This window comes from Emys orbicularis, chromosome 1 (genome assembly GCF_028017835.1).
Source record: "Emys orbicularis isolate rEmyOrb1 chromosome 1, rEmyOrb1.hap1, whole genome shotgun sequence".
Lineage (NCBI taxonomy): Eukaryota > Metazoa > Chordata > Testudines > Emydidae > Emys > Emys orbicularis.
This window is the reverse complement of record NC_088683.1, coordinates 76,902,774-76,922,358: the sequence shown is the minus strand read 5'-3', so window position 1 is coordinate 76,922,358 and position 19,585 is coordinate 76,902,774. Positions and strand designations below refer to the sequence as shown.

General features: G+C 36.4%; 1 protein-coding gene across 1 annotated transcript in view; it reads right to left on the bottom strand.

Moving 5' to 3' along the window:
* PTPRQ (protein tyrosine phosphatase receptor type Q) overlaps positions 1-19,585 on the bottom strand; it is a 179,005-nt gene that overhangs the window by 55,454 nt on the left and 103,966 nt on the right. Inside the window, exons 26-27 of the mRNA XM_065403406.1 lie at positions 9,036-9,368; positions 1,670-1,791 (exon numbers count right to left, since the gene is read on the bottom strand). Coding sequence (XP_065259478.1) covers positions 1,670-1,791; positions 9,036-9,368 — 455 coding nt within the window. The remainder of the gene's footprint in view (positions 1-1,669; positions 1,792-9,035; positions 9,369-19,585) is intronic.

The following is a 19,585-nucleotide window of genomic DNA, read 5'->3' as shown; positions in this document are numbered from 1 at the left end:
TTTACTGATTTTGGGTAGTCCTTTACTCCACAAATACTTTCAATGAAAACAAAGAATGAGAAAAAGTATGGTATGATTTATTTTGGGATAAGGTAGCAGAATGATTTTCTCATTTACTGTTCAGTAAAGCCAAAAAAATTGGCAATTTAAAAAGAAACTTTGACTTTCAATAAATGGATGGAAAGTATTACTTTTTAAAAATTATGATGTGACAGAGAAGGGATCTGAATTTATTATGTCCTGTGAAAATATTTTACAAATCCTTAAGGAGCCTGATCTGAGAACTAAAATACTAAAATGTATGTAATGTTGTAAAATACAGAATGTTTGTGGAATTTGGAATCCAAATACACAATTTTCCCAGAGGGCCACCAAAATTTATACCAGTATTTTCACTGCAGACAGTCTATGACAGTTTTATTGGACTTTAAGTAGCAGTGGACCTGTCTGTATAATGCTATTCATTATGGAGATGACACCTGTAGCTACTGATCATTGATTAGACAGTACTTGATTACAAGTAATCTCTAAAATTAAATCTATAAATTTGAAACATATTCTGAATGTGAACATTTCCTTAAAATCATGTTTGGTTACTGACTGAATATTCAAAACAGCATTTTAAATTCCTGCTGAATATTTACCAACACGTTTGAGAAATCCAGTCATTCATTATAGCTTATTGGGTACCTTATTATAAATTATAGGTATAAGTATCAGATCAATATATCATGGTCTAGGACATGACTGCATCCCGCTCATAATTTAGGAACCACATATTACAAAGGCAGAAGGGAAAATTGTGTGAACAGAACTTGGTGGAATGTTTCACACAAACAAAATATTTGAATTTGGGGGTTTGGTGCTTCTGAAAAAAGGTGAAAGAAATCACTTTGGTGCAATTTTATGACAGTGTGTCATAAGTGACAGGAGGGTTTCACAAGTAAAATGTCTTTTCTTTTGTTGAAATCAGAATTGTCAAGAACTGTGCTCCAGCTCTTCTTTAGTCTCTTCTAATGACCTGCTCAAGATTTTGCTGAAGGAAGGAAGAGTTGTTTTCCTTTTAACACTTCCCTTATTATTGTAAGTCCTGCCATCACGTTGCACTGCTGCTGTGATACATGGTCTACCACCTGCATAGTGCCCTGGGCCAGTTAGAGCAATAGCAGTGAACTCAGAAGAAACAGAAAGGGTAGAAGCACGTGAGCCCCATGTTGCCATTTCTATTTTATTGTGACTCTTGCAATATTTGATGTTTTTCTTAAAACCCCAGACATTGATTACCCAGGAATCTCAGCTTTAATTTGTTAGGTTTATAAGCAATATAACACCTTATTATTTTGTCTAAGACTTAAAGAAATGTCTGACCTTTTAACAAAGCTAGTTTCCCTAAAGTTTCACATTAACACACTATCAATATTTTCAATATCAAAGAATTTGCTCATTCTTAAACAAGAAAATCACCATTTTCTCAAACTACATTTTTATTTCCTATGTCCTAGATTCCTCCGTGCAAATGAAAATGTATGTTTTGGACATTCTGGCTTTCATTCCTATCCTGTTTATGTGTCTTGCAATTTCTATAAAACGTCTATATTCGTGTTATTCCAGATACCATCAAACATCTGTATCATTATCAACCAACAAGTAAAAATGAGAACTGCCTTACTGAAGTAATGTCTATGAGGTAGAATGTTGGTCCAGTAATAATGTCAGGTTCACTCCAACTGATGTTAATACTGTGAGGAGATGTAACTACTACAGTTACATTTTCTGGAGGACCATCTGGAGCTATGGAAAAAATGATACATATGTGAATCAAAGCTGAATTAGTTCACAACAAATAACACAGTATCTTGAGTCACCATAAAATAAGATTCACTTACTATTTGAAAATGAAACTTTTGTAACTGTATTATTATATTTGCCAAGCTGTTTAAAGAATTACAAATATTTTTGGTTCTGATTTATAAAGCTTTCTATGGGATTTAGACATCTTTTATTAAAATTCCATATCCTTAATGGAAGATGTGTCTAAATCTCCTAAACAGTTTTGTAAATCTACACCATAGTCTCTATTAATTAATATGACTGCTTTTACATGGCACATACAATTTCCACATGGGAGATGGACTATGTTTGATGCATCAGAATAAAGAACAACAACAACAAAAAATACTATCACAAGTTTATATGCATGTCAACAGGACTGGAAAATTCTTAACTTTGTATAGAGTACTGTTTTATAAAAGGAATGTTTGGTTTCCAGTTTATTTTTATCATTTTTTTTTCTTAACATATTATGAAATACAGAAAAGTAAAGAGGGGAAAGGAGTTGTAGGACTTCCAGATGGTCTCTATTAAAAAATGAATATTTTTCAATAGTTTCCACATCATGCGGTGGTATGAGTTAACCTTGTTACCTATTATTCTAAAGTAGAGGAAAATTCAGTACTCTTCCTATAACACAGCAATTCTTGGTACTGTGCATATTGACTTTTAAACAGTGAACATGGTAAGAATGGGGAAAATAGGATTTATGAGTGCAAGAGACACCTAGATTGCATATAATTTGAGAACTTGGCTACATGGCACCATTTTGTGCCTGCTACAAAAAGAACAGCAAAACTGCAATCTATACAAATCTCAATAAACAATAAAATAGTAAAGAAGCACTCTCTATCTTTGATTTCTGCATAAAATTGCTTTTAATACATTTTTCTCCTTCATGAATCATTAGATCACTACCTACTATCCAGTGGATTACTGCTAGGAAATAAGAAAGTTTGGATGGTTGTTTGTTAGTGGGAGGCTGTGGATTGTCTGATCACTTGAGTGGAGTGGGAGGTTTAGACTATGTAGTCAGAGAAGGGTGAGGACAGGAGAGAGAGAATTTAAAGCCAATGTACTCATCTGCAGTAGCTCAGCTATATCTACTAAAGACGTATATTTTTAACTGAGCTATAACTCATTTTTATGTTAGTTCACTCCATAGTTTTTCCTCAAAGTTTCCTTTGGTGCAAAAAATGCTTGCACTACCCATTGCTGCATTACTAAAAGAGGATTATGCCTTTATCTATTTTGGTGCACAGTGAAGTCTCTGAAAGAACTGTAAAATGCCATATAAATGTTCAGTTAACAGAACCCTAGAACCGTGAACTTATGAAGATGATTTTCCATTATTTACAGTACTAGCAAAAAATGGAGCATATTTTATCCTTTAAAATTAGTCAAGGAAGCAATTTAGATTTACTAAATTAGTAAATCTAATTTAGATAAAAATAAAAATAGTTAGATAAAGGAAGGATTATAGGTAATAAAATTCACTTTTAGCACAATTTATATGTAATCCACATATTTTCACTTAAAGTCCAAATGTAATTTACCACATTATCCAGCGTAATTTAGAGATGCAATATCTCCTATTTGATGACAAAATTTTCAATTTGTTAAATGTTTAGATTTCTATCAAGAAACTTTTTATGTATTTAAGGTATTTACATAAAATGCATCTGAACACCATTACCCATTTAATTTTCACTGTAATCAGAAAATGATCAATTGACACTTACTTAACGGTAATAAAAAATTAAGAATAGCTACGGACAATAATCTGTAAAACGAAAAAGGAGACTGGATGCTGGAAATGTGCGGTTCAAAAACACTTGGTGTTTTATAATAAACATTAAAAAAAACTGGTTGTCTCAGCGGTAACTGTCACATTCTGATTTAGGATTTTTTGTGAAATGAGTCTAGTCAGTAATGGGTAAGATATCACTATACCCTTTCTCTTATAAATCACAGCAATTTACTCAGTAGAAATGACCTAGTCTTATTCTCTCATTCCCCTATAATCCAATCACTTCCTCTCATAAGCAGTTTTCTCCTGGTTTTCACAATAATGCATTTTCTGTAACTAACAACCATCATTTCCTGATTATCATGCTTCTATCCTGGCACAGGAATGCGGGTCTTATGGAGGTCAGGGTCATCTTTCCCATCCATCTGTGTCCTGATGCTGTGGCAGCAGTTAAGTGTGTTTGCTAGAAGGTAAGTCTGGATAGCCCATCATTTAGCATAATCCTCAAAAACAAGACTGAATACCCTAACCTTCTCATGGAAGTTCATGCTTGCCAGTTTGGATAAGGACTGCCTTTTTCATTATTATTTTTTTAAGAAAAAAAAAGTATCATGTCCAGTTATATCATATTAAATTGATCTAGATTTCCCCCCAAATATTTGGATATTTAGGCATTAGATAGATATAGGGCCCAATCCTTTCTCCATAAAGAGAATGAATGAGACAAAGAATCCCCTGCTCTTCAAGGCAAAAGTTGTCGGAAGAGGGGGTATACAAGCATGGCAGTATCACTCCCCTCCCTTTGACCCAGAAAAGCAAGAACTCCAGACACTAGAGATTGGGAGGGAAGGTGCTGGGAAGAAGTCAAGGCTCAATTTCCGTAGTCTCATCTACCTGGAAACTCATGGTGATTTCCCTGTGTAATACAATGCTGACCCTGTCAGTATTAAGTTACACAAACTCCCATTGCACACATTTCAAATACCTTGGGTCAGGTACAGGTAGAACAGAATGAACCATCCTGCCATAACAGATGTAGGGTTTGGGGGGGCACTTCATAGGTTCTGGCCCTCTACACATATGCCCCAGCCTTTCAGGGATGCCCCAAGAACTGCACCACATCTCAGGACATCCATGCACAACGAGGCCCTTCAGCTTGCAAAAAATACCAATTCCCAAGTTCCCTAACTACACCATAATGCAGAATTAATTCTGTGGCCTCAGTACCATCCATTTCCCACCTAACTTTGGCTCTCCAAAATTATTTTATCGGAGAAAAGATGATATGGACTATAAAATGTAATATTTTGCTTGTTATGAATGCAAAAGTGAAGATCAGAATGAGTGCAGGTGCAAGATAACTACGTTTCTCTTGCTATGGAAAATGTTCCCTTCTCTTCCCCTTATTGTGCTACAACACTGATCTAATGTACTGGTGTTTGTACAAACTTAGATCATGTTGAAAATATTTCATCTTGCAAAACAGAGCTGGCTCTTTGCGCAATCCATCAGCTAAGCAATAACAGTGCCATCAAACTATTTTATGAGACAGTGAGACCATTCCTATGAGGATAATCTACAAAACAGAAGGCTGAATAGTTGATCTGGATGTGAGAGCTGGATTAATTCTGAGTACATATGATGTACTCCAATATGCTACATTACTGTGATTATGGCTACAAATATGTACACAGGTCCAAGAAATTAAATAGGAATTCCTGCAGTTTTAAAGACAAATAGATTTAGATACATTTTAACTTTGGAGTAAAAGGTACTGTAATGATGGTAATAGTAGTGAGATCCTCCATTTAATTACTCACAGTATATTCAGATTATTAAACATTTGTCTATTAGATACTGCTGCACTAGGACATATGTTCACAAGATCCACATTTTACTATAACAATGGATAGATATAAGGAAATTAAATTAAGAATTTAGAATGCATTTTATGTAAATTCCTTTATCAATATTGCATCTCTATAAACTTCGAGAACTATTAGGTCCAGAGCGTGTGTGTAAATATTGTAAACAGTGCTTGGGTCTGAGAATAATGGCTACCTTTTTTTGTCTGAGCCTGAGAGAAATGAAAATTACTGCAAATCAAATTATGCCCAAAGAAAGATCCTTTGAGTGTTATTTCACAACCAAGGTTACGTTACATTCCTGAAGGACGCACTTAGCAGAGCTATTGCTTGAAAACCAGAAAAACTGGGTTAAATTCTGCCCTCAGATGAGCCCATGCAACTCTAATTGATTTCTATGTGCAAAATCTTCAGCTATTTTACATAGCAGTGAGAAGCCTTTATGCCCCCAAAAAGCTGTTTAACCTGGCTGTGCATCAGCAGAATTACCCAGAGGATGCTTGATTCAGTCCAATAGGGAAAGGAGAGGAGATCCACACCTGTTCTGTGCAGAGTTTCCCTGTGTAGTCTTATGGTGCACCCTGAACCCATCTCTTGCTGCTGGTACCTGGGGACTACTATTAGCATTATTATATACCTAGGACTGCAGTAACCCTGGCAAAGGAGAGAAAGTGGAACTGGGGAAAGGTTCCTCAAACATTTTTTAAGTACAAAAAATGCTCAGCTGGCAAGAACCGTAAAAGTTGATTGAGGTAACAGGAGTCGGGTCTCTTCCACAGATCCATGATTGCCAAGGAGGGATCTTAGGTCTGATGGGACATGTCTCAGCTTCCAGCTGGATAACCGTCTTTGACATGGCCTGTTCATTTTCTCCTCAGATCATTACCATTAAACCAGGGAAAACTCCAACCCTTGCTTGAATGGCAGAAAGACACTGCTCTTGCTCAGTAACTTCATTGCCCATGTAATCATAGTCCTATATGGCAGTCAGGCTGGATGGGGCCACAGACCCTGTCCTTGGAGTGGGGTAGGGCAGTTACCTAAATGTGGCTTGACCATCTCAGAGGACGTTCTTCTCCCCCATCAGTATGTGGCTTCTATAGATGCAGAGCACTGGCCAACCACCTCACAGCTTTGTACTGAGAAGGGCTAGTGGAAATTTAACAAATTTCTGAAAATTTTCAGGTAGGTTTGATGCTGGATTTTAACCAGCTATAGAATTTCCAAATTTTGACTGATTGTTTGATTTTGGTGGATTTTTCTCCCTTTGTTTTTCTATTGGCTCTAGTGCCAAGGAAGCTACTGGGCCCAGGATGTAGTCCAACAGCAGTTGTGTGTTTTATTACACTGTTCCACTTTTTGGTTTAAATGAGAATATTAATTATTTGAATGTGCTACACTGACTACGTTGTTCTTTTGAAAGCACAAGTATCCAATTTTTCCAGACAATAGTTTATAAATGGCTATAGCTTTTATTCTATGTATAAGGCATGGCAACATAGTTTAGAGGCGGAAAAGAATCATGTCAGGTCATCTGTACAGATAAAATAAAAAGACATTCATTATCCCTACACAGAATATTCTGTTTATACCCCATTCTATTTGTAGGCTAACTAGTGTGCCAAGTTAGTTACACAACACCCACTGTCCATTATTACAGCTGAATGGGAGTAAGTGACATCAGCATTTGGCCCTATATTTCTATTTTGTATACTTTTTTTAAAACTTACGCTTCATAATCAGGTTTTCTGATAGTAGCTTGCTGCACAGGTTGCAAAAGCCTATCTGAAAATTCCACAGGTAACTACATTTGTTCAGCACCAGTTCAGAATGTTGACAGCTCTCAGTGAATATTCTACTTGTTTAATTGGGTTGTAAGTGTGAAATAACTGCCAATAGTTTCCAAAAACTTGTACAATTAAATCTCATATTGTTGAATTCATTACTGTATCTCATGATCTGGAAAAATACTAGATTTTACTATTTACTCCAGGTATCATCCATATAGATGTATACATTTAAAATTATGAAAGGCAAATATTCTATGTGTGGAAATCTGACATAACTTTTAAAAAGAAAAATGTAGGTTACATATTAAGAAATATGTCTCATTTGTTAGATGTATTTGGGTATGGAACAGACCCGCAGAAAAGTGTTGGAAACCCCATTGCTTAGCACCTTTAAAACTAGACTAGATAATAGAAGGAGAATCTACTGCTGGGGACAGTATTTGTATTGACATGCAAACTGACTGAACAGTCCAACAGGTCTTTTCTTCCATCTATAACTTCCATGATAACCACACTACCTGGAACTGTTTAGCAAGTTAACCCTTTCTTAAATCATTGCACGCTGCTATTGAGGAAATCTAAAAGATACTTTCTCTAGTGCTTTTATTTTAAATCCTCTTCCCCACCCCTCAATTTGAAACTAAAAGAGTCCTAACTCAGCAGCTGTTTTAGGAAACTGGAACTTGCATTTCTCAGCAGGCAGACAGCAGCTGAGATCTATAAGTGAGAAATCTTTTTCAGAGTTGTTAGCTACCAGCAGCTTTTCCTATCCAGTTTCTGCAGAAACATAGGTTCTAGGTTTATTTTTTAAAAAGCTTTAACCTCTTTATCTTGGACTATATCATGTCATCAATTTATAGGCAGAATTTCCCATTAAAATCAATGGTGAGTTCTACTTAAAAATCAATGCAAATTATGGTTCTCTATTTTTGCTGATCTGGTTTCTGTGGAAACAGGAGACGGTATGGGAAACAGAAGCCAACAGCTGAAATATTATAAATATAATATGCTACTGTCATTGCTTTGCCCTGTGTGTGTGTGTGTGTGTGTGTGTGTGTGTGTGTGTGTGTGTGTGTAAACACTTGCATATATAATATACAGTGCACACTTAGGCTCTGATCTTGCAAACTTGTTTAACTTTGTATACTTGCTTAACTTTATGAATGCAAAGTAGAGGAAGGATGGTGGTTCGGGTGCTTGTCTGAGATGTAGGAGACTTCTGTTCATTTCTTGTCTCCTCTACAGTTTTCCTGTGAAATCTCAAGCAGCACTTAAGAGCTCTTACATGAAATTTAAAGCATATGATATTGACAAGAAATCTAGCTCCTTAGCTGGTGGCTGTTCTTTATGCTCCCCTAATAGAGAAAGTGCCATTAGTCTGGTGAAACACATTAGACTAGTGAAACAAGTAAAGTTTTAAATGAGTGATGTGTGTTTTAGTTGACCCCACACCACTTACCTAGAAATGGAAATGGAAAGTGCCAAAGTCAGAAATCTGACTTGTGTATTTCAGGGGAAGACTCTGGCTAAGAAATTAAATGGCCATTTTGTAAATAGTAAGATAGCATCTAGCATCGAACAGGCTCTTCCATTCTGAATTACTTTAACTATGAATAAGTATTATTTTAAAATAGTAGGGGAAATATATTAAAGCTGCAAAGTTACAACAAATTCTTCTTTGCTTTACCATTGCTATAGCTTTATGAAGAAACATCATAACCTCTGACTACAATGTTTGCATATCTAGCTGGACTCAATTTCAGTATAGAAATACGAGGTATGACAGTCATCCTTACTTACAGCCAGGCAGAGTTTGTGTAGAAATCCAAGGTGAAGTGTTGCCATAGCCAGCATTTGTACTAGCGGCAACTTTAAACCTATACCATCTGAATTTTTTTAGTTCATGTACTATCTCCTCCATATAGTCATCAACACCAGTTTCATACGAATATTGATCCTTCTCATATTCAATACATTCATTGTTTTCCCAGTCACTGCAGTGGATGGACCGTAGCTGTGTAGTAATCTTGTAGTTTTGAAAGTAGCCAAGGATAGTATCTGGGGTTCTCCATATCAAAATCACACTTGTTGATTGAACGTTGGAAAAAGCAACATCCCTGGGAGCACTGGGGACTAGAAATTAAAACACATTTTTAATTTAACATACAGTAACTTAACGTGAATGACAAGTTGTTTTTAACTATGGATACATTGAAGGTAGTTAAAACTAACTATTTTTAATAAGCATGTCTAATTATAGAGGATACAATTTCATATCATCAATTCAGAGTCTGTTCAGTCTCTTGCTAAATATACTACACATTATCAGCCTGATTCTCCCCTGACTTACATTGTTGTAAATAAGGAGTAATTCCACCAATATAAATGCAGTCACACACACCAGTGAAAGTGAGAGGAAAACCAGGCCCTATATATACTTACATATGGCACACATATTTAGTATAGCTTTTGAGTTAAAGAAAAATACTTCTGATTGTGGCATGCAAGGGCAGCTAGGAGGAGAGGTAACATTGCTGTTGCTATACTCAGGACCATGCCTCGTCTTGGGGAGGGAATATTAAGCAAAGTTATTTTTGCCCTAACCTCAGCATCTTTTACTGCTGTTGCTAACTGGGATTCCTCTCCTCTCACTTTGAAATCTTGAATTGCCTCCCATGGTCTTGGTAATGCATGCAATCCTCGGGCAAAATTTCAAGTCTTCATAAACATTTTGTTTAACTTTCAGTATATAAACACATACAGTGTATATATATGAATACACACACACACACACATACAGTAGCTCAGTTTTCCAACATTCAGTGCTGTTCAGTAAACAAGAAATAACAGCAATTAAAAACAAGAATTCAGTAACAAGAAAATGCAATGTAAAAAAGAAGCTCCCAACTTTGTGTGTTTCCTTTTATCTATACACACATATATATGAACACCCATGTAGATATATAAATGTGCATGTACACAACAGCATGCCACATCTATATTAAGCCAACAGTGTACTTGTCAGATCTCTCAGACTGGATATGTGACATATAGTTTTGTACAGGATCATATAGTCACACACCAAGCTAATATTATCTCAAAGATTTTCTGTAAGATAATATTACCATTCTCCAGTAGCAGAAACTGCCAAGAGAAACCTCCTCAAAAATCCTTCCGTATACCTGTCTAATGTGTTTTGAAATCTTCAGGGGAAAAAATTATTGGTAAAACAAAAATCCATTATCTATCGGATAGATTCTATCCTAATACTGATAACTAAGCAGCATGGATACTTAAATAAGGAACAAAAAATCCCAGGATATTCATTCTGGGGAAAAAATGTTCCCAATGGCTTTAGAAGACCTCTGGGAATATCTGAACCTTTGATTTTATCTCTAACAGTTCATCTTTTAACAATATGACATCCTAATGTTACAAACCTTTGTCTCTCCCATAAATATGAATACTTTGGAATGACTGACTTGTAAGAACGAAATCTTGACAGAATGGGAGAGGAGTGGCAGCTCAAGAAAACAAACGAATGAATACAAGCAAAGTGCAAACAGCAATTGTCTGGCTATACCAAAAGGACAGGAGACATTTGACATGGGTTTAATCAGGCTGCAACTTTATTATTAGATGTCTGGGGCTACCCAGCAGATAAAAATGTACAGTGCAGGTAACCTTGTTTATTCTGTAATTACCCGGGGGTCTTTTACTAGCTCCCCCTCTTTTTCCATCCAGGTTTCTCCAGTAAATCCATTGCTGGGATCTTACCATCCACCCCCCTTCGTAAGAGGGTTAAGGTGGGCTATAAGAATGGGGGTTGGCTCCCTGCCATACCAATCATAGGAGTCCCCAACTGCCCCCATTTGTTCCTTTAATGAACACCTCTTTTTAAGTCCTTTTCCAAGCCATTTATCTGGTCACTGTATACCTTTCCTATGGAGTACCTGCATTGGACATCTGCCTTACACTTAAATAATGAGTTGTGACATACTGCCTACCGCCCTTCATGTCATGCATGAACAAAGTCCTTCCTGCACTCGCTGTGGGGAAGGCAAAAAAAAACCCCATCTGCACCCAAGCCAATATGATGGTAGGGGGAAAATTCCTTCCCAGCCCCCCTAAAAAAAGGGGCAGCTAGTGTAATGCCCACAGCAGGTATTGACCAAACCTGGTATTTTACCACCTAAAGGGCAGAGAGGGTGGGTCCTGCCTCAGCCTGCTCCGTGTAAAAGGGAAGCTTCAGGAGCAGAGCTGCCCCTTTTAAACCCTGCATTCCCAGGGGATGAGTCAGTGACCATGCTGACCCATTGCAGTAGTTTTCATTTCCTCCCATCCCCCACCATAAAGGGCTATTCCCTTAATTTGGCCAGCCAGCCAGCCAAGTACCCCCTGCTTAAAGTGCGGTGCAGTCATTCAAGCCAACAAGCATTTAAACAAAAATAATTTTCTGGCCATGGTAATTTTCTTATTTAATCTTTTAACCTGCATAATTTAGTGCTGTACCATTAATTACTATAGTCAAAATCCTGGACCCATTGAAGTCAATGGGAGTTTTTCCACAGACTTCAATGGGGGCAAAATTTCAACCTACTTTAGTAATGTGAGAGAGGTAAGAGCCTTCTTTGAAGCAAAGAATCTTCTGAAAGAAACAAAGGCTGGAATCATTATAATACTCCATAGCATCAAAATTAAAGTTCATATTCTTCTCTCTGTTACTTAGTGAGAAGCAAAGCAGTTTATAGTACATTAAAAACAAATCAGACAGAGAACTACCTATATGGGTTACAGTTTCCCCATTATGAAAAAAAACACAGCAGAAGATAACCAGTGTAGGACATTCATGGGAGTATTGCACACTGCATATTTTATATATATATATTATACAGTAGGGGTCTTATTCTGACCTTTTCTTTATTAGTGTTGAAATGAGGGCTGAGGTGGGCTCAATGAGTGCAATAAAAATACTAATTGCTTCCTAAAAATGTTTTTTTTAAATGAGTGTCCTATATTTGAAGATAAGTTATTAGTATATATTCAAAACACTGCAAAGAATATTGGTCTGGTTTGTTCAATTACTGAAATGATAAAATTAGGAATGGATTCTGGGGGATGGGTAAATTAGCTTGAATAAAATAACTGTCGCTAGGTCTCACTTTGAAACTGAACCCAAATAAAACCTTTCAGGATTGCAAAATTGCTAACTCCAAATATTCAAAAATCAGGATCAGGCCCCCCAAACTGTGTGTGTGTGTGTATAGAAAAACTCTAAATATTGCAATATTTACTATAGAATCATGAGAGTTGACAGCACTGGGACAGAAACATCTTGGTCCAGTGTCATCTTCTCTATCTACAAGTGACCTCTTATATTTACTGAAAACTATATTAGAGTCTAATCCTGCAAGCACTCCATGGAATAAACCTCCATTTAAATCAGGGCCTTTAATCTCAGCAGGACTAGCAATCGCTGATGGATTAAGTGCTGCCAATCAAACTGTATGAGTTCCAAGACTTCCTGGGGAGTTCGGATCAATGTATTCTGGGGTTCTCTAACTGGGAGGAGCCCTGTTAACTATGAGATTTTATTAAAGCAGCCAGCCAAAGCCTAAAGAGTCACTTTCCCATACAATATCTCAAAAACTAAAAGTCCTGATGGAGGAAAGGTATAAAAAGATCTGCCTGGGACAAAGGAGACAGAAGAAATTAAGGTACAGAAACAGGTTTAATAATAATGGGGCAGATTGGGTGCAGAAAGCGGTGGGGGAAATGGTGCAAGGATTCTCCTCCTCTTCCTTCCATGTGGCAGCAGGCAACAATTTCAGTCCCTACATTTCTAATGAGGAGGGGAGAGGCAAAGAGGAAGCTATGGCCTTGCCCAACCCCCCTATATTCCAGCCAGCAGATCTGACTGGCCTTGCAGGGGAGAACATGCTGCACCCCCTGAAGGGTGCAGGGTGATGCCATAAAAGCATAATTAAGTCCAATAATGTAGCAGTAATAATGAAAAAGACACTTCATGGTTTGAGTGAACTACAATTTAAATATATTTCCAGGAAGATAATACCCTTGACCTAATAAAACTAGATCAAAATTGTCTCTTTGATGGAATAAATCCTTTCAGATACCCAGGATTATAGGCACCTTAGATATACACTGGAGTAGATAGATATTTTCTACTGTAATACAGTATCTTTCATTTTTATTTCATCTCATTTCCAATTTATTAAGGGCCTGTTTCCGTATAAAATTTGTCTAGTTTCTGCCCTGCAAAATAAAGTGTAAGAGCAGAAAACACAGAAAATCAATTTTCTGCCACAATGCCTAAACAGTTTATTAAAAAGGGATTTAAATGTTAGTTAAAAAGTTTAATTCATTTTAATCTCATCAAATACATTTAAATGGGCAAATCACATATAAATGTCATTTTCGCTTAGAATAAATGCAAAGATGCTGAGTCCTGAGCACATCAAAAAGAGAATGCAGGTACACGGAGGGCAATTACTAGTGATCAGCAGTGACACTCCATGGTACAGTACCTTCTGCTTTGATGAATTGCACATTCAACTAGACAACTTCAAGACAACTACACTATTGGGTTACAGATACAAACAGGATTATAGTTACTTTAGCATGGAGAATCAGATTTTCATTCTTCAAGAATGACTAAAATTCCCCAAACTTTTTCTATCCACAGATGGTACTAATTTGAACAAACCATTCCATGCCTCCTAGAGTAATCATACAGCTTGTTTAAATTTTCTAAACATGATTCAACTATGAAGTGATCAATGTTCACAGTAAAATTACTTCAGATAACAAATTGCATTATTCAGGAATGATCCTTTATGATCTGATGCTTTCATCGGATATGTAACAAAGGTCTGCATATATACTCCCATAGAAATGTTTCTGTTTTAATACACATCTAAATGTAATTGTATTAACCTTCACTGGCCTCCAGAAAGCCACTATATAAATAAAAAGCAAGAAAAGGATGTTAGTTATGGTATACACTGGGACATTATCTGTCCAGAGTTGTGTTCTGACTAGCTGGTTAGACCTTTGATACTAATCTCATGTTTAAATCCCCCAATACATCACAAGCCTCATTATAATGTGATCAATCTATTTAAGTATTTACCTAATAAAAATATTCTTTCCTGATTATATTTTTTTCATTATAACACAATAAAGAATATGGAGCAGTCTATAATATGAAGGGTTTGTTTTCATTCTATTTAGCTTTTGAATTCATAACCATGAAACAGAAGACAGGGGTGCTGGGACAATTTTTTTACTGGGGGTGCTGAGAGCCATTGAACCAAACTGTAAACCCTGTATATAAGGGAAACCACTTTAAGCCAGGGGGTGTGGCAGCACTCCCACCATCCCTAGTTCCAACAACTATGCCAGAGGAGATCACTGACTGTGAAGTACTAGTGAACTCAGTATCTGCACTGGTGCAGGGATGAGGAATTTCTAAGTTCATCCAGCAATGTTTAAAGGTGGCCAAACTTCAAAGCCAAGCACCAAGTCCCTTAAACTCCCTACTCTCACCTGGCTGTGATGCTAATCAGGAGCCCCAAAGCCTGTGGACTGCTTTCAGGTTAAGCTTTTATTTAAGAACCTAAGTGGAAGCAAATTCCAGATGCAACAAGCACCCGAATGTGAATCAAACATCCACAGAGCGAGGCAGGCAAAGGAACTGGGCTGATGGAATTGGCATATAAAGCTAGGCCAAAATGAAGAGACAGACAGGTGAGTTCTGCAGCAAAAATTCTATTCATCATGATAGAGAAGCTGACACAAGAGCAGTAAAGGACAAAAAAAAAAACACCAATCTGCTCGAGAAAGGAAAGAAGATGGGTCTGACTGTAGAGGTTGCTGAAAAGCAATGGCTGCAGCTGCGCAGGACGGGGAAAGAAAAAAAGCAATGTGGTATGTCTAGTTCCTAACTAAATTAATGAAAAGAAATCTGCCTTCAGAACAGCTGCCTTTAGCAGGGAGTTTGCATTAAAAGAATAATGGCAGCCTATAAATCTGCTGCATAGTATTAAGAGCATCAAAAGAAGTGAAGTGAAGAACCTGGAACAGATAAATACTGGAATATAACAAAAAAGGAAATTAAGAAAATAAATATTTGGAGGACTTTGTGTTGATAAAATTATATTTCATGGAGAATTCTTAAGGGCCAAACTGTGATACTCCTGCTTATATTGAGTAGTGCTTTACTCTACAGGTAGTTCTACTGACATCATTGGGATTACTCATGGTATAAGGTACCATTCAGCTTGAGTAAGGCATCACAATCTGGCCCTAAACAGTGATATCTTTCTTTTTTTGGACTGGATGCTAATTTGCTGACATAAAAATGTAAAAAATGTTAGCTTTTATTTTTCCCACGATTTTGTCACTGATCTGATATTATGGACAGATTTTTAAGAGTTCACACTGCCCGCCCCCCCCTCCCCCCTCCCTCGGCTAGGGTCATATTTTGAAAAGACCTCAACACATTTGCTGCTAAGCTCTTTTGAAAATCTAGTCCTTGTTTAGCTGCCTAAGTGAGAGCTGAACTCTTAGGAAAATCTGTCCCCAATTGTGGGTTCTGAGTACTTGAAAATGTAGGCCTACAGGCCTAATAATATTTCCACTGAAGTCAATTGGAATATATCATAGGAGAAGGATCGTACCCTTCATTTAATATGCTCACTCAAGAATACAGTATGAAAGGTTTGAGAATTACATACAGAGGAGGAAATGGATTTCCTGAACTGTGAAACACACACAGTGGATTTAGTCCTGTAAAAATGCTGATTGCCCTCAACACTCATTTATTTCAATGGGTATTGAGAATGCTCATCATTTCAAAGGGTTGGGCCATTATAGTAAGCTGCATACATTGGGCACTTACTTTTAAACAAGTAATGCATGTGACTTGCAAACTTTTTCTAATTTAGCTCTGCACATATTTTGTCACCATTTTTCACCCAGTTAATCCAGCATTGAGGGTTGTGTGTGTGTATGCTTTTTTTTTTTTTTTTTTAAAGTTAAAGCTTCTTTATTTGACTTGTGCTATGGAATTCCCTAGTAAGTAGAAACAGTAGAATTCCCTAAAGAGTAATTGGTATTTAAAATTCCCTACTGGTTTTGATTTATCTGCTTAAAGGAAAAGAATCAATTAAATTTATTTTGACCTTCCATAATAAAGAGAAAATCTAAAGCTGTAGCAGCAAAGAGTTCACTATGTTTGTTAGGTCAGGTGAACAAGCAACTTAGAACTCATTAACTTTATCTTGTAGTTAGACATACCTGATAATGGGTGAATCTACAAATTAATACATAATAATAATAATGTACTGAGCACATGTAAGTATGGGAACCAAATGAACTTTTGTAACAGAAGGAGCTCTTCAGAAATCATTGTGTCATGATCTCACTCTGCAATTATTTGAATGCGTTATATTTTAAGTAAATCACGGAAGCGACCAGATTGGCAGCAGTGAGTAAGTCTTTTTTTCATTACAGGACAAACCCTGATCTTGTTTAAAGTAGAAGCAAGGGACACAGAAGCCCCTTCATCTCACATGTGGGTGCTCTACACCAGGCTGACATACTTTTTTCATTCCACTAGTATCTCAGGATGGTGCTAAACAGCAGCTCCTAAAGCTAGACATTTTTAATCAGTAGATCCAGATAATTTACATCCAAGTGTTTTAAAGGAGCTGGCTGAGGAGCTCATTGGACCATTAATGTTGACTTTCAATACATCTTAGAATACTGGGGAAGTTCTAGGAGACTGGAAGAAAATTAATGATGTGCAAATATTTTAAAAGAGTAAATGGGATGACCTGTGTAATTATAGGCCTGTCAGTCTGACATTGATCCCAGTCAAGATAATGGAGCACCTTATATGGGACCTGATTAATAAAGAATTAAATGAGGGTAATATAATTAATACCAATCACCATGGGCTTATGGAAACAAGATCCTGTTAAACTAACTTGATTTTTTATGAGATTACAAGTTTGATAAAGGTAATAGTGTTGATGTAATATACAAAGATTCTGTAAAGTATTTGACTTGGTACCGCATGACATTTTGATTAAAAAAAATAGAAAGATATCAAATTAACATGGCACACATAAAATGGATTAAAATCTGGCTAACTGATAGGTCTCAAAATGTAATTGTAAACAGGATATCATCATTGAATGATATATTTCTAGTTGGGTTTTGCAGGGGTCAATTCCTGGTCTTATCTATTTTGATTATTGATCTGAAATAAAACAAACTCATCACTGATAAAGTTTGCAGATGACACAAAAACTGGGAGAATGGTAAATAATGAAGATGACAGGTCACTGATACAGAGCAACCTAGATTGCTTAGTAAAATGGGCTCATGCAAACAATATGTGTTTTAATATCGCTAAATGTAAATGTATAATCTAGGAACAAAGAACATAAGCCATACTTACAGGATGGGCGACTCTATCCTGGGAAGCAGAGACTGTGAAAAAGCTTGGGGTTGTGATGGATAATCAGCTGAATATGACCTCCCAGTGCAACGATGTGGCCAAAAGGGCTAATGTGAACCTGGGATGCATAAAAATGGGAATCTCAAGTAGGAGCAGAGAGGGTATTTTACCTCTGCATTTGGCATTGGTATGACCACTGCTGGAATACTGTGTCCAGTTCTGGTATCCACACTTCAAGAAGGATGTTGATAAATTAGAGAAGGTTGAGAGAAGAGCCAAGAGAATGATTAAAGAATTAGAAAACATGCCTTATAGTGATAGACTCAAGGATTTCAATCTATTTAGCTTAACAAAAAGAAGGTTAAGAGGTGGTTAAGGTTAAGTCTGTAAGTATCTACATGGGAAACAAATATTTAATAATGGGCTCTTCAATCTAGCAGATAAAGATTTAACATGATCCAATGGCTGAAAGTTAAAGCTAGATAAATTCAGAATGGAAATAAGGCATAAATTTTTAATGGTGACAATAATTAACTTACCCAGGATCCATGGTGGATTCTCCAACACTGAATTTTTAAATAAAGAGTGGATGTTTTTCTTAAAGATATTCTGTAGAAACTATTTTTGGGGAAGTTCTATTGCCTGTGTTATATGGGATATCAGATTAGATGATCACAATGGTCCCTTTTGGCCTTTGAATCTATAAATCTATGAAGAAGAAAGTATAGGATCTCTCAGGGGCAGGCGCTGTCATTTACTATATATGTATGAACAGCACCTAGCACAATGGGATCCTGAGCTGGTTGAGGACCCTAGGTGCTATCACAATATAAATATTAAATAATACTAGGAGACAGTAAGGAAAATTACACCGTGCACCATAACACTGAAAATAGAGCCTGGCAAACTAACTTGATATCTTTTCTTCATGCTGAAAATGGTATGTTTAATTTAGTGTGTGTGTGTAACTAAAAGTTTCAGGGCAGAAGAAACAGTGAGCATGGATTGAGTAAAATATAAAATTTACAAATGAAACATAATAGGAGTTTCTATTTTTAATTGTTCAACATTTTGGAATTAAAAATGGTACTTTAATATGCTTAATTTTTATTTGCAAATGACTATTACATTTGTCCTAGACTCTAGAGTTTGGTAAACCTGGACAGGTTTAAAATAGAGAGAATCTTTTAGAGAACATTTTCTTACCAGTTTAAGGCAGTTTTTGTCCTCTGAAAATTCACCCAACCCTAATGAAATCCCATTATAATATGCATCTTTCCTTGGATATAATCTAAGGATAGTTATTCAGTCCTAAAATCTTGCTATATTATCTTTCATATCCTATATAAAATATTTAAACACAAAGTCATGTAACTACCACAAAGTTCATAGATTTTTTTGTGGGTCATAACATACTCTACCCTGGTACAAGTGGTTTACCATGACAGCAAAGCTAGATTAGACACCAAACACTAATCTCCTCATAAATTTAATCTTCATGATCCATGTTTAGTAATACCCAGATATGAAAAAGGTTACATAAAAAAAATCAAATAGTCTTTGCAAGGAATGTAAAGGTTAGACACTATGCAATGAGACACTGAACCAAATTTGATTTCACTTTATGTCAAAAATAAATGCATTGTCAGTGACTCAGTGCTGGCTATGTATTCTGTAACTAATCTTAGACCACCATAAATAAGAAGCTGACAACAGCTATAAAACTGTTTCCATTCCCTACCATGAATCTTCGATTCCTAGTAGCCACTCATCAGAAAACAATTCATGTGAACACACAGTTAAGAAGATATTGTCCTACTAATAACCAGTTTGTTGTAAATATGACTAAGTGCTAAAATTTAAA